The sequence below is a fragment of the Mauremys reevesii genome, unplaced genomic scaffold, assembly GCF_016161935.1.
Source record: "Mauremys reevesii isolate NIE-2019 unplaced genomic scaffold, ASM1616193v1 Contig13, whole genome shotgun sequence".
Classification (NCBI taxonomy): domain Eukaryota; kingdom Metazoa; phylum Chordata; order Testudines; family Geoemydidae; genus Mauremys; species Mauremys reevesii.
The window spans coordinates 569519-596783 of record NW_024100749.1 but is presented as its reverse complement, the minus strand read 5'-3'; the positions used below and the strand labels follow the sequence as shown (position 1 = coordinate 596783).

Genomic DNA, 27265 nt, shown 5'->3' with positions numbered 1-27265 from the left:
ATAGATTTGAGGGAAGAATCAAACAATAAAAGTTAATAATTCCATTTCTAAAAATATGTTTATTTGCTTGTTTTTTGAAATACTGTTGAAATTAGAATTATCTTTTTTCTTTCATATTTTACACTGAGATTTCACAGGGGTAGAAAATTCTGACAGGAGTGAATGACCCCATCCCCCACCATCTGCTACCCCTGGGGCAGAGGATGGGGAAAGGTGGGGACTGGGGGTTCCCAGGTGTCCGGTTTTCTACTGGAACCTCCAGTTGATCAGGGAAACTGGCAGCGTCCGGTCAGCACAGAAAGTCCAGTTGCTGCAGTAACTGGGCCCCACCACTGGGGGCAGGAAGAGCAGCAGGGCTGGGAGGGGCCAGTCTGTGCCGCGGGGTCACTGTCAGGGACCAAGATTCCCTCCGGCCTGAGCTGGGACCGGGCAGATTATCAGGGGAGCCGCGTTTGTACCCCCAGCATTGTCACAGGGAGAGAGGAAAGGGCGGAGCTTCCCGGAGAAGGTGTCAGTGAAAGTGAAGAGATGGGACCTGTCAGTCACATTGTAAAACGAGACCTCGCCCGCCTCATAGTCTAGGAAAATCCCCACCCGGCTGGGCCTGACGCTCACGGGGAGGGAGGTTGGGGAGGAGGTGTTGGCCATATATCCACCACCCCTCAGCCACATGGTCCAGTATCCAGCCTCAGGTGTGTATGTGACCTGCCCCTTCCTGCTCACAGATTCCCTACAAACCCCCAGGTCCCAATCTGTCTTGTCTCCCACCTCCACCTCCCAGTAACGCCTCCCACCCGCGAACCCCTCAGCGCCCAGGACGTTGGGGCCTGTATCAAATCTCTCAGGATTGTCGGACAGATCCTGGTGTGTGTCTCCATGTCTCACATGTTTCCGATCCTCAGACAGGATGAGTTTGGGATTTGCCGTATCTGGATCCAGAGTCACGTCCACTGGGGAGAGAGTCACCGAGTCAGGGCCGGGGGCAGGGGCTGGTCACTGGGATCAAAGGGAAATTAACCTGCGTCCCCGTTAACCTGCGTCCCCCGTGTGAGCCCCGCACTGTCCTGCTAACATGACTCAGCTCTGACATCTGCTGTAGCCTCTCCCTGGGGAGGAATCGTCCCTGCGGCCCATTCAGGCCTTGGCCTCCCTGTGGAGATGGCTGGTGAGGCTGCCGTTAAAGTGAGTTACGACGTGAGCTCCTGTCCGCTGGGAACTGGACTCTGAGCCTGGGCTGGGATCGGTGACTGGGGAGCGAAAGGCCCCAGCTGCCCTCACTGCCCCCCTGAGCCAGCCCAGCGCAGCCAGCCATTCAGTGCAATAACAGCGATGCTCAGGCTTGGGGACACAGCCAGTGCCCCAGCGGGCAGGGCGAGGGCCTGTCCAAGGAGCAATGGGCACAATCTGCAGCAAGGGAGGTTGAGGCTGGAGATGAGAAAACACTTTCTAACTCTCAGGGCAGTGAAGCTCTGGACCCGGCTCCAAGGGAGGTTGTGGGATCCCCGTCACTGGAGGTTTGTAAGAACAGGTTGGACAAATCCCTGCCAGGGATAGTCTAGTCCCTGACCTACCCCAGGTCTCTCGAGGGCCCTTCCAGCCCTGCATTGCTATGGTTCTAGGTTACAGCAGTTCCTGGGGCTGGGTCCAAGGGGCTCTAAGCATGGTGAGTGGCACGTGACAGAGTTAACACTGTTAGTGACCATGGCAGCTGGCAGCTCAGCGTCCCTGCCAGGGGCCTGGGCTGGCATGTGGCTGCCTGTACCTGGCTCAGCAGGGTGTTACTGGGCCGTGTGGACAGGACCTAGGGGTGGCACCTGTCCATAGGGTTGCCAGGCGTCTGTTTTTTTATTGGAACGCCTGGTCGAAAAGGGACCCTGGCGGCTCCGGTTGGCACCACCGACTGGGACATTAAAAGTCTGGTCAGTGGCGCAGCGGGGGCCTGGGGCTAAGGCAGGCTCCCTGCCTCCCTAGGTCCGTGCAGCTCCTGGAAGTGGCCACCAATTTACTTCCCTGGAGTTTGAAACTTTTCTAGCAGAACATAAGCAAGTGTCAGCCATGGTCAAGCCTCCCTTTGAATACAGGTTGGCTCTGGGGGTGGGGGGAAATGTATCAAGAGGGCTGGTCCTTTTAGGGGACTCAGGGACCAGACTGCCTGTGACAGGCCCCTGTAAGGGAGAATGAGACAACCCAGCCCCACCTGGCAGTAATTAAATCCCTAGGTGGCTAGTTGGCAGCAAAACAGCTAATGAGGCTGATAAAGGGTAACCAGGGCTCAGCTGAAGGGATCCCAGGGACAGGAAGCTGCTGAGGAGAGGAGCTCCCAGGAGAGCTCACCAGAGCAAGGAGCCTGGAAGCGGCTCCTAGAGCAGTGCTCCTCAAACTGTGGGTCGTGCCCCCCTCAAGGGTGTGGTGGAACATTTGCGGGGGCTGAAAGGGCCTGGACCAGCCCCCATGGGTGGCAGGAAGGGAATGTCACCCAGCCCTGCTCTGCCCCCAGCTCCACTGCAGCCCCACCCTCAGCCCCAGCTGCATCTCCGGCCCCAACTTCAGCCACCGACTTCTGGCCCTGCTGAGTCGGTGGCTGGTTCTCCCGGCTGAGAACCCAGCTGCAGCCCCAGCCCCAAACATGATTCGCCCCCTGCTGAATCCCCCAGCTCCTGGCCCCAACTGCGGGTCCACTCCCAGCCATGGCCCCCAACTTCTGGCCCCAATTGCAGCCCCGTTCCTGACCCATCGCCCATTGGCCTGCTAAACCGAGGGTTGGAGTTCAATCCTTGAGGGGGCCATTTGGGGATTGGTCCTGCTTTGAGCAGGGGGTTGGACTAGATACCTCCTGAGGTCTCTTCCAACCCTAATATTCTATGAATCTATGAATCAGAGAGCAGGAAAACAATTGTCTGTTTGCCCCAGCTCCCCCTCAACACCAGGTACCTTAGCGGGAGTGTGAATAACCAAACCCTCAGACTTTCACACAGACAATGACATTTTGCCCGACCCCTTAGTTATTGTGAGAGCTGTAAGAGGACTGAGGAGGGACTGAACATCCATGGGGAATGGAACTGAAAGTGACTGACGCAGTATCAGCATTAGTTACCTGCGTAGCTTCAGGCTCTGGTGAGTCCTGAAATAATCAGACATGAGAATTTAGACTTGAAATACAGATTCGACAAGTCACACACTGTGAAAAACAAACTCCACAAACCAGAAACGGAGCTTACCCAGTTCTGCCAGAGGATCCATGGGAACGAGAGGGGAGAAAAGGGAAAAAAGAACATAAATGAATCAATAGGAGAGATTCTCAATTACATAAGTGCCCAGTTCTAAACCCAAATTACATTGGCTTCAGCGGGAATTTTGCCTGAGTAAGGACACCAGCATTAGGCTCCTAATCAGTAGTTAGGGCAGGGGTGGCCAACCTGCAGCTGAGAAGGAGCCAGAATTTACCTATGTACATTGCCAAAGAGCCACAGTAATATATCAGCAGCTCCCCATCAGCTACCCCCGCCTGCCAGCAGCCCGGCTGACCAGCGCCTCCCCCACCTCCCCCATGCCTCCTGCGGCACGCAAGAGACTCTGGGGGGAGGGGGAGAAGTGAGGGCATGGCAGGCTCAGGGAAGGGGGCAGGAAGGAGCGGGGGGCTTGGGGGAAGGGGTGGAGTGGGGGCAGAGCCAGAGGTTGAGCAGTGAGCACCCCCAGCACATTGGGAAATTGGCACCTGTAGCTCCAGCCCCAGAGTTGGTGTCTATGCAAGGGGACACATATTAACTTCTGAAAAGCCGCATGCGGCTTAGGAGTCACAGGTTGGCCACCCCTGAGTTAGAGCTTCTGCTTTATCACACCTGATCCTGCAAACCCTCCCCCCAGAAATCACTGGGACTGCACCTGTGAGGATCACTCATGTGAGTCGGGAGGCAGAATGGGGCCCATAGTGATAAAGGGTTCAGTTCTCTCCCCTGCTCCAGTCACTGTGTGCAAGGATGGCACAGACTGGCAGGAACCAGGCCCTGGATATCAGAGAATCCCCCTGGTGTAGAGAGAGCTCAGCTGGGGTAAAGCAGCGTATCTGGCTCCTGTGCTAACTCCCACCACCTCCAACCTGGTGTAGGAGGCTTGTCAGGGTGGGAGGGGTTGGGGGGAGGTGTGCTGGGGCAGAGCAGAGCACAGTCACCAATCTCAAGGACCACAGTCAGCTGGAGCAAATTAGAGCAGCCCCTGGGGCAGCCTCAGAATCAGGGAGCCACAACCAGCTCCCTCACTGCCCCCACCCCCTAACCCAAGCAGATCCTGGCACAGCAGAAAATCTGGGTTTCCAGCTCAAAGAACTCTTCCTTTATAAGTGTTTCCATAATGTGGATAATGCAGGTAACCCCAAGAGGTGCTGAGCGCCTGCCCTGCTCCCCATCAGCTCCCCATCCCCACTCGGGGGCCCAATCCTGCTCCAAGCAAACCAATGGGCGTGGGACAGGGCCAGCTCTAACCCCCAGCGCCCCATCGCACCGCCCAAGTCCCCGCACCCCCAGCGTCCCGTCGCACCGCCCAAGTCCCTGCACCCCCAGCGCCCCGTCGCACCGCCCAAGTCCCCGCCCCCCCAGCGCCGCGTCGCACCGCCCAAGTCCCCGCCCCCCCCGCGCCGCGTCGCATCACACCACCCAAGTCACCGCCCCAGCACCGCGTCGCATCACACTGCTCAAGTCACCGCCCCGAGCATCGCGTCACACCGCCAAGTCCTCCCCAAGCATCGCATCGCTGCCCAGTCCCGCCCCCAAGCGTCGTGTCACACCGCCCAAGTTCCCGCCCCCCCCCCAGCGTCGCGCCGCGCGGCCCCAGTCCCCGCCCCCAGCGTCGTGTCACACCGCCCAAGTTCCCGCCCCGAGCGTCGCGCCGCGCTGCCCAAGTCCCCGCCCCTCCGAGCGCCTCCTGGCCAAACCAAAAACAACAAAAACAAACCCCGATCGCCGCCCCCTCCCGAGGTGCCGCCCCAAGCACGTGCTTGGTAGGCCGGTGCCTGGAGCCGGCCCTGGCGTGGGAGCATGTCTGTGGAGAACTCACATGGCTGGGCCCTATTGGTATAAATAATTATTGTTCTTGTTACAGGGTGTCTGTGGTGTCAGGGAGTGAAGTTTGTTTGTTTGTTTGTGTTTAAGAGTATTTCCAAGGATTAATGTTGTGAAAAATAAAACTGTTAATGTTCATATTTCAATACCACAATTTTTCCACCCATTATTTCTGGATACTATTTGGATTTCCCCTTGTCGTGTACATTACCTATAACAGTAACACATTACTTTTTTACACTAACATTTCTTTGCGCACATAGTTCTGAGTGTTCGTTTTCTAATATGAAGCATAATCAAAACTAGTAAAAACACATGTACCTTTCACTGCCTCGTACTCCTCTGGAAAGTAAAAGACATCGTGAGTTAATGTTGAGTCTCAAAACTTAATACACAATAGTCAAGCTAACAGCGACATCTTCCTCACTGGTGATACGAACGTTTTGCAAGATTTGTCCATCAGATGCTAAGCAGAGCACAGCACAGGAGCTGGCTTCTTACGGAGGCAGGGACCCAACCTGTCTAGGTTGCCAACTTTCTAATTGCACAAAACAAAACAACCCTTTCCTCAGGCCCTGCCCCTTCCACAAGGCCCCGTCCCCAGCTCGCTCCATCCCCCCTCACTCCCCACTCCTCACTCAGTTTCACCTGGCTAGGGCAGGGAGTTGGGCTCCGGTTAGGGCTAGGAATATGTTGTCTGGGATGTGGGAGAGAGCTCTGGGCTGGGGCATGGGTTCGGAAGTGGGCTCCGGGTGGGGCCAGAAATGACGGATCCAGGGAGTGGGAGAGGGCTCTGGGCTGGGGCAGGGGGTTGACGTGCAGGGGAGGGAGGGGGTGAGGACTCCAGCTGAGGGTGCAGGTTCAGGGGTGGGGACAGGGATGAGGGGTTTGGGGTGCAGGAGGGGATTCAGCAGGAGTTTGGGATGCAGGAGGGGGGTGCGCTCCAGCCACGGCTATGGCTCTGGGGTGCCATTTCTGTAATTCCCATGGGGTTTATTAGGAAAAGTGGTCCCTTCCCCTTCAGAGCCCGTCTGTGTCAGCACAAGCAGCCCTGAACTCACTGCTTGGGCTCTGGTGCCGATATGGAGATGTTCTTCATTACTTATTAAAACAGGCTGTAACTCCACCTGCTAAACTTGATCTAAAGTTGTTAAACTGAGATTCCACTGCATTAAACGTGGCTTTCAATTGACTTAAGTTGGCTGGAGAGAGCTAACTCGACTGACATGACGTGAAATCTTCAACCCATCCCAGTGTTCCCAGACACTGACCTTTCTGTCTCTTCATGTCAGATCGCAGGAGCTCTAGAGGGAGAAAAGAGAGAGACATGAGATTTCACCCTGTCGTGTTTGTGGGGATGATGTTAATATCAGTTAATGTAACTGGCCCAGACAGCAGGGTCTCTAGAGAGAACAGGATGAGAGGTCATCAATTCATAGAGTCCAAGACCAGAAGGGACCATTGTGATCACCTAGTCTGACCCCTGTGTAACACAAGCCCATGGGCTTCCCCACAACAATTCCTAGAGAGGATCTTTTAGAAAAACATCCAATCTTGATTTCAAAACTGCCAGTGCTGGAGAATCTACCATGACCCCTGGGAAACTGTTGCAACAGTTAATTAATAATGGTGAGATTTCACCCTGTCGTGCTTATGGGATAACTCTACTGTCAGATAATGTAATGGGCCCAGACATTGACCTTTCTTGCTCTCAATATCAGGTCGTAGGGTATCTAGGGAGAGAAAAGGGCGAGAGGTGAGATTTCACCCGATCGTGTTTATGGCGCGGTTCCCGCTATTCATGTAATTGTGCTGTAATTATGAAAGCGAGGCAGACGGACTGGCAAACAGGACACACAGACAGCTCTGTCTCATCATCCCTACACTCAGAATCCCTGCTGCCTGGGCCCAGTGACCATCACCTCTAGGGGCTGCTCTAAGTGTCTCCCCCAGGAGCCATCCCTGCTGCCTGGGCCCTGTCACACTCCTGTCTGATCTGGCTGCTCCCCTCTGTGCCCATCCCCTGAACAGCCGCAGCTCTCTCCAGCTCCTGCCTGTGGGGATGGGGGAGGGCAATGAGCGACGGACAGGGTTTGGTTGGCTCAATCCTAGGCCAATTCCTGACCTTGTAGGTGGTACTTGCCCCTGATCCTAATGATAAGTGGTAACAGCTCCTCCTAGGGTCTCGGTAGATTGCGGAGGGAGGGAGAATGGGGTGGAGGTGCCTTTGTTTAGCTGGATGTTCAGGTCAGCAGGATCTCAGGCTGAACAAGTCTTAGGGTACGTCCAGACTACACGCCATATCGGCAGGTAGTGATCGATTTTTCAGGGATCGATATATCGTGTCTCATCTAGACGCGATATATCGATCCCCGAACGCACTCCTGTCAACTCCGGAACTCCACCGGAGCAAGCGGCGGTAGCGGAGTCGACACGGGGAGCCGCGGACGTTGATCCTGCGCCATGAGGACCTGAGGTAAATCGATCTAAGATACTTCGACTTCAGCTACGCTATTCACGTAGCTGAAGTTGCGTATCTTATATCGATACCTCCCCCCCACAGTGTAGACCAGCCCTAAGTGTAGCTAAGATAATTGCTAATCTGTCCATTTTGACAGCCACTGCTTTGCCCTTCTGCAGCTCCTACTCAGCTGGATTGGGGTGGGGGGTGCAAGCACCTACTGGGGAGCAGAATTAGCCCTAAGAAACACCCTTTTTTCCCCCTTTGCTTTCTGTTTTTCCTGCAAGCAGCCAAGTTACATTTGTCAGTGCTCCAAGCCCAGCTCACTGAGCCCCACATGGTGTTTCTGTCTGAGCCATGCGGGTCCCCGTGGAATAGTTCAGAATCACATTGGATTGGGATCCCTGAGTGAGATCTGAAGGAGTGAAACCACTTCTCAGTTTAGACAAAGTTATAATTTGTTCAGTTCCCCCTTCATGCTCAGCCTGGTTCCCACTGCCTGACACCTCCTCCAAATATTGAATCCCTGTATATCTAAGAGGGCTTGTCTACAGGCAGTGATCGATCCAGCAAGTGTCGATTTATCACGTCAAATTGACCACTGAGCGCTCTCCCATTGACTCTGGTACTCCAAGAGGGTGAGAGGCACAGGTGGAGTCAACAGGGAAACATCAGCCATTGACTTACTGCAGTGAAGACACCCCTCCAGAGTAGACCAGGCCTTAGGGTTTCCAACCATCCAGGCCTGGAGTCTCCCGGAATCAGCATCCATCTCCCAGTGACTATTGAAAGCAATCCTGGAGAGTTTAATAGGCTATTTTAACAAAATGACATTACGTCATATTGGGAAAAAAACCTACCAGAATAGCTTCAGTTAGAGTTGGCAGCCCTAGTATCTCTCCTTTTGGTTTTGGTTTTCAATCAGTCAATCAATTAATTTCTCTCTCTCTCTCACCAAATTCCCCCCTCTTGTTACTTCACCTTTTGCTCTGTGTTGCCTCCAGAAGCAGTAACTGGCCAGGCCAATGAGAACAGTCAGGAGAGCCAGGATCACACCCAGAGCCACCATCCAGGGACTGACCTTCGGGAAAAACAGCTCTGCAAGAGAAAGTGCCATTGACTTGGGAGCAAACACGTGCAGAATGAAGGCAGAACACCGTGACAGTGGTGACACTGTGACTAGTTAAGACTCACAGGGAAATACACAGGGAGATGTGGCTCCTCTGTGCTTTATTATTAAGCCAATGAAAGTCCAAGCTTTAGCCTGGTTATGGAACATGGTTAATTAATGGGAGGTGGCATCTCGGGGGTAGGGAGGGAATAGGGTGGAGCTCCGCTATGCTACAACTATCCGCCTGTAGCCAATGCTGAAATGTATCAGATATATTTAGGATATAGAGGTGAGATCTAAATATTAGGGATGTTGATTAATCACAGTAAACTCATGCAATTGACGAAAATATATTTATTGCAATTTTAATCGCACTGCTAAACAATAGAATATCATTGACATTTATTAAATATTTTAGGATGTTTTTCTACATTTTCAATTACAACACAGAATACAAAGTGCACAGCATGTTGTTCATTTTAAGAACACTTTCACTTCAGATTTGACAAAACACAAAGAAGATACCAATGTGAGATTTCTAAAGAGAGCTACAGCACTTGACCCAACGTTTAAGAATCTGAAGTGACTTCCAAAATTTGAGCAGGATGAGGCGTGGAGCATGTTTTTAGATGTCTTAAGAGAGCAACATTCTGATGCGGAAACCACCGAACCTGAATCACCAAAAAAGAAAGTCAACCTTCTGCTTGTGGCATCTGACTCAGATGATGAAAATGAACCCGTGTTGGTCCGCGCTGCTTTGGATTGTTATTGAGCAGAACCCGTTAGCAGCATGGACGTGAAGGGTACTCTTATGTTCATTTTGGATAAAATGTGGTTTGCAGGGTGCTTATGCATAGGGAAGCATGCTGTGGCTCACCACCCTAGGAACATTCTAGAGAAGGCCAGGGGGAGGGGGTTGACCTCAGCATGTGGAATGGAGAACTATGAGCATGTGATAAAGAAATCCATATATGGAAAGGTTAACTCTTATTGGATAGAGCAGGGGTCGGCAACCTTTCAGAAGTGGTGTGACGAGTCTTCATTTATTCACTCTAATTTAAGGTTTTGCATGCCAGTCATACATTTTAACATTTTTAGAAGGTCTCTGTCTGTAAGTCTATAATATATAACTAAACTATTGTTGTATGTAAATACGTTTTTTTAAATGTTTTAGAAGCATCTTTTAAAATTAAATTAAAATGCAGAGCCCCCCGTACTGTACATCTTTCAAGTGTTTGAAGATGATTTCCTTAATTACTTGCTCCATTATCTTCCCTGGCACACAAGTTCAACTAACTGGTCTGTAGTTTCCTGGGTTATTTTTATTTCCCTTTTTGTAGATGGGCACTATATTTGCCCTTTTCCAGTCTTCTGGACTCTCTCCTGTCTCCCATGATTTTCCAAAGATAATAGCTAGAGGCTCAGATACCTACTCTGTTAGCTCCTTAAGTATTCTAGGATGCATTTCATCAAGCTCTGGTGACTTGCAGGCATCTAACTTTTCTAAGTGATTTTTAACTTGTTCTTTTTTTATTTTATCTTCTAAACCTACCCCCTTCCCATTAGCATTCACTATGTTAGGCATTCCTTCAGACTCCTCAGTGAAGACTGAAACAAAGAAGTCATTAAGCATCTCTGCCATTTCCATGTTTCCTGTTACTGTTTCTCCCTCCTCACTGAGCAGTGGGCCTACCCTGTCCTTGGTCTTCCTCTTGCTTCTAATGTATTGAAAAAGTCTTCTTGTATCCTTTTATTCCCGTAGCTAGTTTGAGCTCATTTTGTGCCTTTGCCTTTCTAATCTTGCCCCTACATTCCTGTGTTGTTTGCCTATATTCATCCTTTGTAATTTGTCCTAGCTTCCATTTTTTATATGATGCCTTTTTATTTTTTAGATCATGCAAGATCTCGTGGTTAAGCCAAGGTGGTTTTTTGCCACATTTTCTAGGTTTCCTATCAAGGGAATAGCTTGCTTTTGGGCCCTTAACAGTGTCCCTTTGAAAAACTGCCAACTCCCCTCAGTTGTTTTTCCCCTCAGTCTTGATTCCCATGGGACCTTACCCACCAGCTCTCTGAGCTTACCAAAATCCGCCTTCCTGAAATCCATTGTCTCTATTTTGCTGTACTCCCTTCTAACCTTCCTTAGAATTGTGAACTCTGTGGTTTCATGATCACTTTCACCCAAGCTACCTTCCACTTTCAAATTCTCAACGAGTTCTTCCCTATTTGTTAAAATCAAATCTAGAACAGCTTCCCCCCAGTAGCTTTTTCAACCTTCTGAAATAAAAAGTTGCCTGCAATGCAGTCCAAGAACTTGCTGGACAGTCTGTGCCCTGCTGTGTTATTTTCCCAACATATATCTGGATAGTTGAAGTCCCCCATCACCACCACCAGATCTTGGGCTTTGGATGATTTTGTTACCTGTTTAAAAAAAGCCACATCCACCTCTTCCACCTGGTTAGGTGGCCTGTAGTAGACCCCTAGGATGACATCACCCTTGGTTTTTTACCCCTTTTAGCCTAACCCAGAGACTCTCAACACTTCCATCTCCTATGTCCATCTCCACCTCAGTCCAAGTGTGCACATTTTTAATATACAAGGCAACACCTCCTCCCTTTTTCCCCTGTCTATCCTTCCTGAGCAAGCTGTACCCATCCACACCAACATTCCAATCATGTGTATTATCCCACCAAGTTTCGGTTATGCCAACAATGTCATAGTTGTATTTATTTATTAGCACTTCCAGTTCTTCCTGCTTGTTACCCATACTTCTCGCATTTGTATAAAGGCATCTAAGATACTGATTTGATCTTGCCTCCCAGTTTTGCCCTGACCCTCCTTTCTCTGTGCCACTATAGCCCACGCTCCCTCCTATTTCTGAACCATCTCCCAGGTCTCCATGTTCTCCACTTACCTGTGGACTTTGCTCATCTGTCCCCATCAAACCTAGTTTAATGACGTTTTTGACTTTTAATGACTTTTTTGTTTTGGATTTTCACCAAAAAGGCTAGTAGTGATTGGACATCTAACATAGTGAATGGCAATGAAAATGAGATAGGATCAGAGGCTGGGGAAAGAAAAAGTTAAAATTACTTAGACAAATTAGATGTCTTCAAGTCACCAGGGCCTGATGAAATACATCCTAGAATACTCAAGAAGCTGACTGAGGAGATATCCGAGACATTAGTAATTATCTCCGAAAAGTCATGGGAGATGGGAATGATTCTAGGGGACTGGAAAAGGGCAAATATAGTGCCAGTCTATAAATAGGGAAATAAGGACAACCCGGGGAATTACAGATCAATCAGCTTAACTTCAGTACCCAGAAAGATAATGGAGCAAATAATTAAGCAATCAATTTGCAAACACCTAGACGATAATAAGGTGATAAGTAAAAGTCAGCATGGATTTATCAAGAACAAATTGTGTCAAATCAACCTAATAACTTTTTTGACAGGGGAACAAGCCTTGTGGATGGGGGAAATGGTAGATGTGGTATATCTTGACTTTAGTAAGGTTTTTGATACTGTCTCGCATGACCTTCTCATAAACAAACTAGGGAAACACAACCTAGATGGAGCTACTATAAGGGGGGTGCATAACTGGTTGGAAAACCATTTCCAAAGAATGGTTAGTGGTTCATGGTCAAGCTGGAAGGTCATATCAAGTGGGGTCCCACAGAGATCAGTTCTAGGTCCGGTTCTGTTCAATATCTTCATCGATTATTTAGATCATGGCATAGAGAATACACTTATAAAGTTTGTGGATGATACCAAGCAAGGAGGGGTTGCAAGTACTTTGCAGAATAAGATTAAAATTCAAAATGATCTGGGCAAACTGGAGAAATGGTCTGAAGTAAATAGGATGAAATTCAATCAGAACAAATGCAAAGTACTCCACTTAGGAAGGAACAGTCAGTTGCACGCATTAAAAAATGGGTATGACTGCCTAGGAAGCAGTACTGCAGAAAGGGATCTGGGGGTCATAGTGGATCACAAGCTAAATATGAATAAACAGTGTAATGCTGTTGCAAAAAAAGTGAACATCATTCTGGGATGTATTAGCAGGAGTGTTGTAAGCAAGATACGAGAAGTAATTCTTCCGCTCTATTCTGCGCTGATACGGCCTTAACTGGAGTATTGTGTCCAGTTCTGGGCACCACATTTCAGGAAGGATGTGGACAAATTGCAGAAAGTCCAGAGAAGAGCCACAAAAATGATTAAAGTTCTAGAAAACATGACCTATGAGGGAAGATTGAAAGAACTGGGTTTGTTTAGTCTGGAGAAGAGACGACTGAGAGGGGACATGATAACAGTTTTCAAGTACATAAAAGGTTGTTACAAGGAGGAGGAAGAAAAATTCTTCTTGTTAACCTCTGAGGATATGACAAGAAGCAATGGGCTTAAATTGCAGCCAGGGCGGTTTAGATTGGAGATTAGGAAAAATGTCTTAACTATCAGGGTGGTTAAGCACTGGAATAAATTGCCTAGAGAGGTTGTGGAATCTGCATTATTGAAGATTTTTAAGAGCGGGTTGGACAAACACCTGTCAGGGATGGTCTAGATACTACTTAATCCTGCCATGAGTGCAGGGACTAGATGATCTCTCGAGGTCCCTTCCAGTCCTATGATTCTATAACAGTCACTTCATTCTGAGCCTACTAAGAGGTTATTAAGCAGTTCAGCACTTTGAAATCTCAAATTAATAGTACTTTACAAATGCAATATTCTTATTATTAAAGTGATGAAATATTCATTCTGTATTAACAATGTTATTTGATAGATAATACATAATTTTTAGAAAAAAGGTTCATATTTTAAGCTGCTTTTACATAAGATTTTGTTTCTGAATATTTTGGGCTGATCCTTTATTGCCAGCACTCTCAATGCTCCTATCGACTTGGTTATGCAGGAAGGCAGGATCACGCCCATTGTGTGACTGAAGTGAAAAACTATAATGTACATCCACAGAGGAGATCAGAATTATGCTAGCCATAGAGCTCTGCATTTACTGCCTTCTGTGCAATTAAGTACAAGTTACAACCTAATTCTCAGCTCTGATGCCAGCAAAACTCTCATTTAAGCAGATGGGAGTTTTGTCAGAGTCTGAACTGCAGGACAGGGCCTGTCGTGCAGCTCTCACACTGATGTGGTCACCTAAGCAGCAATGCTCAGATCATAACCAGGGCTCTTGTGCTATTCAGGAAAAATGACTTCATTAGCCAGATTTTCATAAACACTCAGCAACCAGCTGCTCTCACTGAGAACAAAGGCGAATTCCCTCCCCCACACTCACTGAGAACTGTGATAGTCACAGAGAAGTTAGCTACAAACAGAAATACTCTTGCTGGAATGTTGCAGCGTAACACAACTTTGTGTCTTAGAATCCAGAACCTTAATACACAAGAACCCAAACCAGAGGGGGGGCTGCTCCCCAAGGCAGGGGACACAACTCACCCCACCGTGCTTTATGTTGGCTCATCTATAGGAACAGTTAGTGCACTGCAGGCTGGGCTGTAAATCCATCTCACACTAGCCTGCTGCCCACTAACTATACATGTGGACCCTGCTGGCATGCACTGAAAGTTTCTTGGTGCACGTTGCTCTGTTCTGGTTTCAAAGTAGCGTAGATCAAAGCGCACTACGGAGTTGTTAGTACATGTAGCAGAGTCCACACAGACAGTGCGCACCAGGCTAGTGAGACGCTGATTTACACCCAGCTCGCCGTGAACTAACTATTCCTGTCGACAAGCCCTGATTCTGCTCACATGCTTTCCTACAGAGCCCTCTAGCCTGCAAACAGGACCTGGAACCCCCTTCTCTTAAAGTGACAGCTTGCAATTCCAACATAGTTCTCTCTATACCACATGAACAAAGGAGAATTCTCTCCCCCAGCCCCACTCAGAAGAATGATGATTGCTGGGTACTGAGCTGTTATGACAATCTGGCCAATGGCATCCTAGCCTGCAAGGTGATAAACACCCTCAGCTCCTACTAGCGACAAAGGGCACGTCTACACTGTAATTAGCACCCGCTACTGGCCTCTGCCAACTGACTCAGGCTCATGGGGCTCAGGCTAAGGGGCTGTTTAACTGCAGTGTAGATATTTGGGCTCAAGCTGAAGCCCGAGCTCTGGGACCCTCCCACCTCACAGGGGTCTGAAGCCTGGACTCCAGTTCCAGCCCAAATGTCTACACCAGAATTTAGCAGCCTCTTAGCCTGAGCCAGCTGGCACAGACCACCAGCAGGTGTCTAACTGCAGTGTAGCTACATCCAAAGAGAACTGAGGTTGCTCAGGACTTTACAAGACGTGCTCAGCACCTTGAAGGTTCAGGCCAATATACAGGAGACACAATGATAAAGACTCTCTGCCCATGTCTGCAGCATCTCAGTCTATCCATGTGCGGCACAGACGGGCACTGACCTGCTATGGAAATCGCTGACTCTCTCTCCTGGTTGAGTCGGGGGGTTCTGACACAGCAGCACACTTTCTGGTTGGACTTTTCCGTTAGAACAATGGCAATCTCTGCTTGAAACAGGCCATTGGCCTCTGGGGATATTTTTTCAGAGGCTGATGGTAAGAGCTGCCCCTGGAGATCTTTCCACTGAGCCTTGGGCTGTGGGTACCATCCGGCTGATCGACACACCACCCGGATCCCTCCATCCTGATCAGGGCCGGCTCCAGACCCCAGCGTGCCAAGCAGGCGCGTGGGGCGGCCCTTTCCCTGGGGGGCGGCATTTGGCTCCGGTGGACCTGCCGCAGGCATGCCTGCGGCAGGTCCACGGGCCGACAGCGGACCTGCGCAGGCATGACTGCGGCGGGTCCCCTCTTCCCGCGGCTCCGGTTGGGCTCCCGCAGGCATGACTGCGGGAGGTCCACCGGAGCCCAGGAGGAGCGGACCTGCCGCAGTCATGCCTGCGGCAGGTCCGCTCGTCCCGCGGCTCCGGTTGAGCTCCAGCAGGCATGCCTGCGGCAGCTCAAGCGGACCCGTGGGACCACGGCACCCGCCGTGGGACCGGGGCAGGGCGGCGCAGCGCGCCGCGCTGCTTGGGGCGGCCTATTTTATAGAGCCGCCCCTGATCCTGATGTCCCTCCACAGAGATGGCAGGAGCAGAGCCCAAACCTACAGAAGAAGTAAATGAAATTATGATAATCCTACAGTGCCCAGTAATGAGCAAACAGCTTCATTACACTGTTATCAAAACACATTTCCTATTAAACTAATAATCGAATGTGAGTCCACGAATGCAGCTGACCAGGAAATCTTCTCAGATTCCTATTTGATATACAGTAAAGTTAATAAGAACAGGAGTACTTGTGGCACCTTAGAGACTAACAAATTTATTTGAGCATAAGCTTTCATGGGCTACAGCCCACTTCATTGGATGCATGCAGTAGAAAATACAGTAGAAAGATATATATATATATATATATACATATATATATATACACACACACACACACACACACAGAACATGAAACAATGGGTGTTACCATACACACTATAAGGAGAGTGATCAGTTAAGGTGAGTTATTATCAGCAGGAGAGAAAAAGAACTGTTTGTAGTGGTAATGAAAATGGCCCATTTCCAGCAAAGTTAATGTTAATATCAGGGCTTTTTTATGCACAAATTTGCTTCAATTTAACTGAAATTATTTAGTTAATCAAGAGCAAATCCCTGTGTGAACATTTGAAAATCAGGAAGGAATTGACTCAAGATAAATCAATACAAGCCATTTCCAAACTCATTTAAGAATATCCACACCAGATGTTTGCACTCATGCACTGAAACCAGTGCACATGTATGTGTAGACAAGCCTTAAATTAATTCACTAATAAAAAGCCTTATTATAGGGGAATTTAGCAGTGCCTTGTACCCTTCCAGAATGCAGAAATGGGTGGCAGTAAACTGGTACCTCCGTAGGTGCTGGCTTGAAGTAGTTTCCATCATACACAGTGTTCACGGTTTGGTTCAATGGGTCTCAGCACCCTCACTATACACATTGTTCCAGTTACCCTGGGTACCTCTGAAAGCCAGGAAATACATTCAGCAAAACAGAAACACAAACACTAGATAACAAGGAAGTGCAGGGTTAAGGTCATGCCTCCCATACCAGATCACAGGTGGGTTTTATTTTACTGATGAGATAAACTGTGTGATGGGATGGATCACCTGACAGCTGCCACCTGATGTGCCAAGACTACTTCTATTCCTGTTTTCCCTGCCAGCTCAGGCCTCCAGCACCCTGTCTTGCTGAGCTAGACACTCCCGTCTGCTCCAACAAAGATCCAGGGTCTGAATTACTTGCCCTAAAGCTGCAGGTTTACCTGAAAACAGCTCACAGAAGTGTGCTTGTCTTTAGCACTCAGATACCCAACTCCCAAGGAGGTCTAAACACAAATAAATCCATTTGACCCTGTATAAGGCTTATGCAGGGTAAACTCATAAATTGTCTGCCCTCTATAACACTGATAGAGAGATATGCACGGTTGTTTGCTCCCCCAGGTATTAATACATACTCTGCGTTAATTAATAAGTAAAAAGTGATTTTATTAAATACAGAAAGTAGGATTTAAGTGGTTCCAAGTAGTAACAGACAGAACAAAGTAAGTCACCAAGCAAAATAAAATAAAATGCGCAAATCTATGTCTAATCAAACTGAATACAGATAAGATCCTCACCAGTTCCAGAATGTTCCCTTTTCCAGACTAATCTTCTTTTAGCCTGGGTCCAGCAATCACTTACACCCCCTGTAGTTACTGTCCTTTGTTCCAGTTTCCTTCAAGTATCCTGGGGGGGGGGCGGGGAGGGAAGAGGCTCCTTCTTTAGCCAGCTGAAGACAAAATGGAGGGGTCTCCCAGGGGCTTAAATAGACTTTCTCTTGTGGGTGGAGACCCCCTCCTCACCCTGTGTAGAATCCAGTCACAAAATGGAATTTGGAATCACATGGGCAAGTCACATGCCCATGTATGACTCAGGATTTGAAGGTAGCAGCCATTACCCACATGCTACCTTGAACTTCTTCTGTGGATTGGAGTCTTTCAAGCTCTCTTGTCTGTTAAGTGCTTCCTGATTGAGCAGTTAATTTGCACATTCCTTTCCCAAGAAGGGACCACATGTTCTAACTAAGGCTACTTAGAAATCCAGCAATTATACAGCCAATGTTCATAACTTTGAACACACAAATAGTGCCTGCATACAACTAGGATGAACATAAGCATTAGATCATAACCTTTACATAGATATGTTACATGGCATATGTAGCAAAACCTTATTCCAGTTAAATCATACATACATTTATGAGCACCCCCCATAAAGCCTTATGGGATACACCATCACACCCACCCACTGCTAAAGGACCTCCCCCAGCCTAAGGGGAAGATCCACAAAGTCCAGGATCTCAATTAATTGCAGGGGACAACTAAAGATATATGAGGGATAGGAGTGAGGTCACAGAGGCTGTGGCTACACTTAGCACTTCAAAGCGCTGCCGTGGTAGCGCTGCCGCGGCAGCGCTTTGAAGCGCTAAGTGTAGTCAAAGCACCAGCGCTGGGAGAAAGCTCTCCCAGCACTGTCCATACTCCACCTCCCTGTGGGGAATAATGGACAGCACTGGGAGCCGCGCTCCCAGCGCTGGTGCTTTGACCACACTGGCGCTTTGTAGCGCCGCAATTTGCAGCGCTGGAGAGGGTGTGTTTTCACACCCTGCTGCAGCGCTGCAAATTTGTAAGTGTAGCCAAGCCCAGAGCTAAACTAAGGGAACCTGATTGCAACACCGAGCAGAGAACCCCAGACAGCACCCACAACTTCTCAAAGGCATCAAGGAAGATTTTTGTACCATAACCAAAGGTGTGAATTCAAACTGATTTCATTATTGCGGGGTCAGTCTGTGAGCACCTTAGGGTGTTTGGAAATTTCACACAGAGAAACAACGAACAAGAGAGACAGAGAAGGGGCAGGTGTCTGGAGCCTTCCCGCTCGGATTCTTGCCCAGAAGAGCACAGGCTCAGGAGTCCCCTCCCAGAAGGGGTGTGATTCAGAAGGCTTTGGTCTGAGAGACTCATGAGATATGCACAATAGCCACAGACAAGAAAAAATGGTTACTCACCTCTTGTAATTGTTGTTCTTCGAGATGTGTTGCTCATATCCATTCCAATTAGGTGTGAACGCGCCAGAGGCATGGCTGTCGCAAAGTTTTTCCCCTAGCAGCATCCATCAGGTTGGCTGTGGAGACTCCTAGAGTGGTGCCTCCATGGCGCTTAATATATGACCCTGACGACCCGGCACCCCCTCAGTTCCTTCTTGCCGGCTACTCCAACACAGGGGAAGGGGGGGCAGATTTGGAATGGATATGAGCAATACATCTTGAAGAACAACAGTTACAAGTGGTGAGTAATCCTTTTTTCTTCTTTGAATGATTGCTCATATCGATTCCAATTAGGTGACTCCCAAGCCTTACCTAGGCGGTGGGGTCAAAGTTAAGGAATGCTGATTGCAGCACCACTCTACTGAAGGCTGCGTTTTCCCTGGCGTGCCGAATGATGGTGTAGTGCAATGTGAACGTATGCACCAAGGACCATGTTGCCATCCTGCAAATTTCTTGGATCAGCACCTGGGCCAGAAACACTGCTGACGAGTTCTGGGCCTAGTGGAGTGCATGGTAACAGCTAGTGTTGGCATCCCGGCAAGCTGATAGCAAGTGCGGATGCAGGATGTGATCCAGGAGGATATTCTTTGAGAGGAGACCGGGAGGCCTTTCATCCAGTCCGCTACTGCTACGAATAGCTGGGTTAATTTTCTGAATGGCTTATTGCGTTCGATGTAGAAAGTCAGGGCTCTGCGGACATCGAGGGAATACAGCTACTGTTCCCAGGACCAGCATGAGGTTTCGGGTAAAAGACGGGTAGGAAAATGTCCTGGCTGGTGTGAAAGTTCAACATCACCTTAGGGAGAGAGTCCGGGTGTGGTCTGAGTTGAACCTTATCCCTGTGGAAGACCGTGTAAGGCGGTTCCGAGATGAGGGCTGTCAGCTTGGAGATGGGTCTCACGGATGAAATGGTGACCAGGAAAGCTGTCTTCCAGGAAAGATACAGGAGAGAGCACATGGCCACTGGTTTGAACGGGGGCCCCCATGAGCCTCGAAAGGACCTGGTTAAGATCCCACGCAGGGATAAGCTGATGGATCTGAGGATAGAGACGGTCCAAGCCCTTGAGAAAGTGACCAACCATAGGGGTTGGCGAAGACAGAGCAGCCAGATGCACCTGGATGGAGGGCCGAGATGGCAGCGAGGTGCACCCTTATGGAGGACCCCACCAGGCCTTGCTGTTTCAGGTGCAGGAGGTACTCCAAAATGAGGGGTACTGGTGCCTGGAGGAGGGGTGTGCAGCACTGGTCACACCAACATGAAAATCTTTTCCACTTCATTAGATACGTGCCTCAAGTAGAGCGCTTCCTGCTGCCTAGCAGGACCTGTCTTACTTGGTCCAAACACAGAAGCTCTGTGGGGTTCAGCCATGCAGCTTCCAAGGTGGAGGGACCGTAGGTCGGGATGACAGAGGCAGCTGTGGTCCCGAGTGAGTAGGTTGGGAAGGAGAGGCAATGTGACCGGTATGTCCACTGACAACTCCAGCAGCATGGTGTAGCGATGCTGGCGAGGCCACGCCGAAGCTATCAGAATCACCATTGCCCCCTCCCTGCAGATTTTGAGCAGGACTTTGTGCACAAGAGGGAATGGAGGAAAGGTGTAGACCAGGCGACCTGTCTAGGGTAGCAGGAATGCGTCCGTGAGGGAGCCCAGGCTGCAACCCTGGAAGGAGCAGAACACCGGGCACTTCCTGTTGCTTCGGGTGGCAAACAGGTTGACCTGGGGAAACCCCCACCTCTGGAAGATGGGGTGTATGACATCCAGTCAGAGAGAGAGACCACTCGTGCATATGGAAGGACTTGCTGAGATGATCCGCAAGCATGTTCTCGATCCCTGGAAGAAAGGACACTACTAGGTGAATGGAGTGGGCTATGCAGAACTCCCACAGTCGAATGGCTTCCTGGCAGAACTGCCACGCAGCAACCTTGCAGCTGGGCCTGGAAGGCTTGGCAAGAAAGGTGCATCGCCATCAGCTCCCAGACATTGATATGGAGGGAGTGCTCATCCTGTGACCACAGGCCCTGAGTCCGAAAATTCCCCAGATGTGCACCCCACCCTCCCATTGCTGACGCGTCCGTAACCAGGGACAAGGAAGGCAGGGGGCTGTGGAAGGAGACTCCACCGCACACTGCTTGAGGGTCGAGCCACCAGCGGAGGGAGGCGAGGACCTGCCCCGGTACACTGACGACTGAATTCAAGCTGTCGCGCCACGGACGGTAGACCGATGCGAGCCATGCCTGCAACGGCCTCAGCCGGAGCCTGGCGTGCCGGGTCACATACGTGCATGAAGCCATGTGGCAGAGGAGACTCATGCACCCTCTCGCTGTCGAGGTCAGGAAGTGCTGAAGGCCTTGAATGATGCCTGCGATAGTTCAGAAATGGGACTCCGGTGGGAGGGCCTGCGCTTGAATGGAGTCCAGCACCGCCCCGATGAATTCTATCCTCTGGGTCAGTTCTAGGGTCAACTTCTCCATGTTGAGAAGGAGAGCCAGCTGTTCAAACGTACACCTGACCAGGTGGAGTTGGGACTGCACCTGCGCTCTGGTGTGGCCCCAAAGTAACCAGTCATCGAGATAGGGATATAGTCGCACCTGCCATCGACGGGAGAAGGCAGCCATGACCTACATGCACTTGGTCAACACTCGGAGGGTTGCTGAAAGGCCGAATGGAAGGGCCGTAAACTGGTAATGTTCACAGTGGACTACGAAGCACAGAAAGTGCCTGTGTGCCAGATGAATCGCTATGTCGAAGTACGCGTCCTTCATGTTGAGGGCAACATACCAGTCTCCAAGATCCAGGGAAGGGATAATGGTGCCTAGGGAGACCATGTGGAACTTCAACTTTACCTAGAATTTGTTGAGCCCTCGCAGGTCCAGGATGGGTCTGAGGCCCGCTTTGGCCTTGGGGATTAGGAAATATTGGGAGTAGAACCCCTGGCCCCATAGTTCCCATGGAACCTCCTCTACCGCCCTCATGACGAGGAGCGCCTGAACCTCCTGAATAAGGAGTTGCTTGTGGGAGGGGTCTCTGAAGAGGGATGGGGAAGGGGGGTGGGTAGGAGCAGAACTGGAGAGAGTATCCTGCTTCCACTGTGTAAATCACATGGTGGAAGTGGGATAAATGATTCAAAAAGGGCAGGGAAGGATCCGGGGGTAAGTCCAGTATGATGTCCTCGGGTGTCCCTTCAAAAGGCCTACTTGGAATCCAATGATGGTTTGGTTGGGCCCTGGCCTTGTCCTGACGGGGGGGTTGGAAGGCTTCCTCTTGCCATTCCTTCCTATCCACCTGTAAAAGTCCTGCCTTGGCCAAGGAGGGTAGGAGTGCTGTTGCAGCTGCTGGGGCTTGAAGTGCTTCTGCTGGGTTGCCGGGGTGTGCATACCAAAGGACTTCATGGTCGCCCTCGAGTCCTTAAGGTTATGCAGCCTAGAGTCAGTCTGCTCCAGGAACAGGCCCTCCCCATCAATGGGCAGGTCCTGCAGCATCTGCTGAACCTCAGGAGGTCGGCCAGAGGCTTGCAACCAGGAGGTGCGCCTCATGGCAATCCCGGAGGACAAGGTACGCGTGGCTGAGTCTGCAGTGTCCAGTGAAGCCTGCAAAAAGGTCCATGCCACCGTCTTGCCCTTGTCAACAAGGGCCCCAAACTCCTCCCTGGACTCAAGTGGCACAAGCTCCTTGAACTTGAGCATCGAGTTCCAGGAGTTGAAGTTATAACAGGTCAGGAGTGCCTGTTGATTAGCAATCCTGAGCTGGAGCCCCTCCCCATGGAGTACACCTTGCGGCCAAACAAGTCCAGCCGCTTGGCTTCTTTCAACTTGGGCGCTGGGGCCTGCTGCCCGTGCCTCTCTTTCTCATTCACAGCCACAACCACCAGCGAGCAGCGCTGCGGGTGCGTGAAGAGATAGTCATACCCGTTCGAGGGCACGAAGTACTTGCGTTCGACCCCCTTGGCTGTAGGGAAAATGGAGGCCAGGGTCTGCCAGATGGTCTTGGCATTGGCCTGAATGATCTAAATGAGGGGCAGGGCCACCCTCGATGGACCTTCTGGGGCCAAAATGTCTACTACCAGGTCCTCCGATTCTACGACCTCCTTGGCCTGCAGACCCATGTTGAGTGCCACCCTGCACAGGAGGTTCTGGTGGGCGCGGATGTCTATAGGGGGCAGCCCAGAGACAGAGATGCCTGCTACGGCCTTTTCAGGTGAGGAAGATGAAGAGGCCAAGGCAGGGAGAGGATCATCTCAACCTTCCTGCTCCTCGGGAGCTCAATGCCCTGTGTCGCTGACCGCCTCAGGCTCAGGCTCATGAACTGGAGTTGGAAGGGGTTTCAAGGGAGGAAAGGGGCACAACATCTCCTCTGCACCCCTAGGAGTGGGCTGACTGGCTGAGGCTTCTGGGACCCTTGGTTCAGAGGCGGCCGACTGGGAAGCCCCAGACTTTGTACCCGGGGCCTGGTGATATGTCCACAAGGTCCAGAATAGCCACTGAGTGGGCCCCTGCCAGTGCATCTGCCATGGCCTTGCCCCCACATCAGGGCGTCCACAGTCTGAACGGTGGCGGTCCCACTCCGAAAACCAGATCCCGTCTCTGAGCCCGAGGAATGGGATCGGGACCGCGAGGGCCCAGGGTGGAACCGAGCAGATCTGCGACAGCGAATGGCACTGCAAAGCTGGAGAGTGGTGGTGTGAGGCTGGGTAGCTGTGCCATGACCTGGATTGGTGCCTCCTGCCTTCACCTGTTCTGGGGGGGAATTCCTCAACGCTCCCACTATTAGACAAGGAGTAGGGCTACTGAACCCTGTGCATCAAGCACTGTTACCCTGTGGGTGCCAGACACCAGCCAAAATCAATCCCAGCTGGTGACATCAGTGTGGGGAGGATCAGCCATTTGTTTGGCCCCAGGTGTGCAAAAAAAGTTTTAATAACCACGACATGTTAATATCATCTGCCCTTTCAGGGAGGTTTGTGTATCTCATTAACCTCTTGCTCAAATGAGCTCAAATTTAGCCCAATAACCCCTCCCCAGAGTCCAATGAGTCACAGAAATTTTCAAGAGAATCTGAGCATGTGTCTGGATTTTAGAATCGACAGAAAAAAATAGCCCTAAACAGTAAACTAGAATCAACCTTAACCAGAGCAGAGCTATCCCCCTACCATAACGAGAAAAATCAGGTGTCATCTCACAATGAACCCTCTGACTCCACTTATTACCCTGTTGAAGATGTCAAAGTATCAGAACAAGTCACTGACCTGCCACCTGCAGTTCCAATAAAGCTTCTTCATAAGAGACATTGGATTTAAAAAAACACTTGTATTGTCCATTGTCGGAGGGTTGGATATCGTGTATTCTCAGGGAAACTCTCCCATTGGTAATATTGTCTCTCAAAAGCTCAGTTCTTCCTCGATATTCGGGCATCTGCGCACCGTACTGATCCTGCCCATCACGGTACAGGTGCACGACTGCAGAGAACTTGAATCGGAACCATCTCACCTCCATGTTCTCAGCGCTCATCCTGGGGGAGAGGTGGCAGGGCAGGACGGCCTCCCCGCCTAGGGACGCAGTTATTGGATGGCCAGGTCCAGTCACTGTGAACTGTGCTGTGAAATGTGCAAAGAAAAATGGAAGGTAAATCAGCGAGGGGCTGGGAGTGGCATTAACTGAGCAGTAAGACACACAGTAAGAAACGCCCTGCGTTAGAAGTGAACACTCCATACCCAGGCAATGCCCTACACATGTCTCTGAGTGCAGAGAGTCACAGGCTTGGGGTAACTGCACCTCTGACCCCCTCTGTGGTCTGCTCAAGGAATATCTTCCTAGGTCTCAGGTCTCCATCCATCACCTCTCCCTGGGCAGGGACCCACATCCTTCTCTATCCACACTAGGATTTTAGGCTTGCAGCCCCCTTCAAGTAACTGTGGTTTTCCCAGCAGGCCTGACCAAAGACCAACACGTGCACTTTGCTTTCACGCCCAGGACTATGAACGTGTTCCAGTAGTTACCAGTAACCTAATGGCCCTACAAAGCAGGGAACATGCCTCACTGAGACATGAGGTTTAGCTCTCAGCCCTAGTCAGATGTACCTAGTGCAGTATGAACGGCTTGTGTGTTTTCAATTCATAGCCAGAGAGTTGGGGAGTCATGACTCTTTGGGGCTGAAGAGTCTGATTTATGACTTATACAGTCTGGCAGTGTGTCATAACTATAAAGCGAAGGTAACAGCTCTCCTGCATACAATACTACAAAATCCCTCCTGGCCAGAGACACCAAAACCCTTTTACCTGTAAAGGATTAAGCAGCTCAGGTAACCTGGCTGACACCTGACCCAAAGGACCAATAAGGGGACAAGATACTTTCAAATCTTGGTGGGGGGGAAGGCTTTTGTTTGTGCTCTTTGTTTTGGGGGTTGTTCGCTCTTGGGACTAAGAAGGACAGGACATCAATCCAGGCTCTCCAAATCTTTCAAGTCGCTCATATTTCAAACTTGTAAGTAACAGCCAGGCAAGGCGTGTTAGGTTTAACTTTGTTTTCTCAACGTGTAAATGTTCCTTTTTGCTAAGAGGATTTACCTCTGTTTGCTGTAACTTTGAACCTACGGCTAGAGGGGGTTCCTCTGGGCTCTATGAATCTGATTACCCTGTAAAGTTATTTTCCATCCTGATTTTACAGAGATGATTTTTTACCTTTCTTTCTTTAATTAAAAGCCTTCTTTTTAAGAACCGGATTGATTTTTCCTTGTTTTAAGATCCAAGGGGATTGGATCTGGACTAACCAGGAATTAGTGGGGGAAAGGAGGGGGAATGGTTAAATTCTCCTTGTGTTAAGATCCAAGGGGGTGGAATGGTGTTCACCAGGAACTTGGTGAAGAAGTCTCTCAAGACTATCCAGGGAAGGGAGTTAGTATTTGGGAGTGATGGCAGCAAAACCAGATCTAAGCTGGTAGTTAAGCTTAGAGGTGTTCATGCAGGTCCCCACATCTGTACCCTAAAGTTCAGAGTGAGGAAGGAACCTTGACACAGTGCAGTGTAAAGGAATTGGGTAGTGTCCCTTTAAATAGTTTGTGAGCACCATGACGATGCTCACCGTGTTCTATGTCTTAGAAGCCGCCAGTCAGAGCAGCAGTGTGTGTGTAGTTAGGCCTGACAAGATTGCGTATAGGTAGCAAGCATGGCTACTGGGGACCCATCAGTGCCCTGTGGTTTCTCCACGTTGCTGGTTGTGGGCAGGTTGAGCAGACGTGGTTTACAAGACAAGGCAGTGAAGTGGGATAGATGGAGATGACCATCAACAGAAAGGAGGCTGGAGCTCCTACCTAACGCCAGCCTGTGAACCTGTAGAGCGAGGCAGAGAGCGACGTAGCCGGGCAGAGCGGAGCTCACTGTGGAGCCGGGGAAGAATGAAGGAACCTTCCCCGTCATCGTAGCTTGGTCTGGGGAACAGGAGAAATAACAAACCAGATGGCAAGTGAGTGGGATGCAGTGACAGTGCCAGGTTGTCTGACTTTCATAGCCCTGGTCCATTCATCAGTTACGTTTACATTAGCCCACTTGCCAATATTCATAGACTAAGGTCAGAGGGGACCATTAGATCATCTAGTCTGACCTGTGGCACAAGCCAAAGAAATATTTAAAATATTAAATATAAGGGTAGGTTAAGAAAAGAGCATTTAAAAACATTAAATAAAAGAGAAACATATAACGATAGGTTAAAAGAGAGAACAGGGCAAGAAAAGGATAAAGAAAGTCCCTTTGCAAAGGGCAAAGACAGCACGTGGTTGAGTCAGAGAGAGATATCTTACCCTTGCAGCTGTTCCTGGGGAAAGAGGGAGCTCCCAAGGCTCTCAACCCCTCGGGCTAGTTATCCCCACCTTTGGGTCAGACCAATCAGATGCTGTTCTACAGCTGTGTCACAGAATACATTTTTTCTGAACCAATCCTATAGTTCCAAGATTTTTAAACAAGGGCCATCTCCCTCCCCTCCCTCACTGCCCCCTCCCCCTTTTAACTGCCTTATTCTTATCTAAAAAACCAGGCCCCAAGCATCTTTCCCACCTCTAGCACTTTTACATGGGTGCTTTAATAAGGTTAAAACCATAAGCCCTTAGTAACAAACATTGGTCATTTTTTTGTGAGGACAATTTGAAGCTGGAGCAAAGCGCCTGTTAGCAAAAACAGCGTCTGTGAGCCAGGGGATCAGAGATAAGAAGGCTGCTTCTTCCCCCACTTTTTAATAAACACTAGTGAAAGTTATATTATGTTTTGTACAGGAATAAACATTTTCAAAGACAATCCTATATGAAGACAGAGCCCTTTATTTAACATTTTACATGTGTTTCAATTTTAAAAAATGAGTCTGCAGAAACACCCCAGATTGAAAACCACAGAATCTTAATAACAGCTAGTTTAGATTCCCCTAATTCTGTAAACCAGTGGATCAGAAAGAAGTTTATTTTCCTCCTCACTTTTTAACAAATCCATGCAAAAGTTACATTGAGCTTTCATT

General features: G+C 49.7%; 1 protein-coding gene across 1 annotated transcript; it reads right to left on the bottom strand.

Moving 5' to 3' along the window:
* Nucleotides 1-271: 271 nt before the first annotated feature.
* LOC120392949 (butyrophilin subfamily 1 member A1-like) lies at nt 272-27264 on the bottom strand. The gene is made up of 9 exons (XM_039517602.1): nt 27252-27264; nt 26076-26192; nt 24016-24363; nt 15702-15746; nt 15047-15283; nt 8497-8613; nt 5537-5576; nt 3095-3102; nt 272-950 (listed from the first exon to the last, which is right to left on the bottom strand). Exons 1-9 carry the CDS (start codon nt 27262-27264, stop codon nt 391-393), a joined length of 1485 nt encoding a protein of 494 aa, XP_039373536.1. The 3' UTR covers nt 272-390.
* Between the last annotated feature and the right edge of the window lies 1 nt (nt 27265).

What these genes read in the sequence shown, in the direction of transcription:
- LOC120392949 (XM_039517602.1), bottom strand. An exon ending in ATTGGAACTGCAGGTGGCAG is followed by an intron (nt 15,747 to 24,015) that starts GTCAGTGACTTG and finishes CTTCTTCTGTAG; the next exon opens with GTTTGGGCTCTGCTCCTGCC. An exon ending in GAGGCAACACAGAGCAAAAG is followed by an intron (nt 5,577 to 8,496) that starts GTGAAGTAACAA and finishes TTGGCAACCTAG; the next exon opens with ACAGGTTGGGTCCCTGCCTC.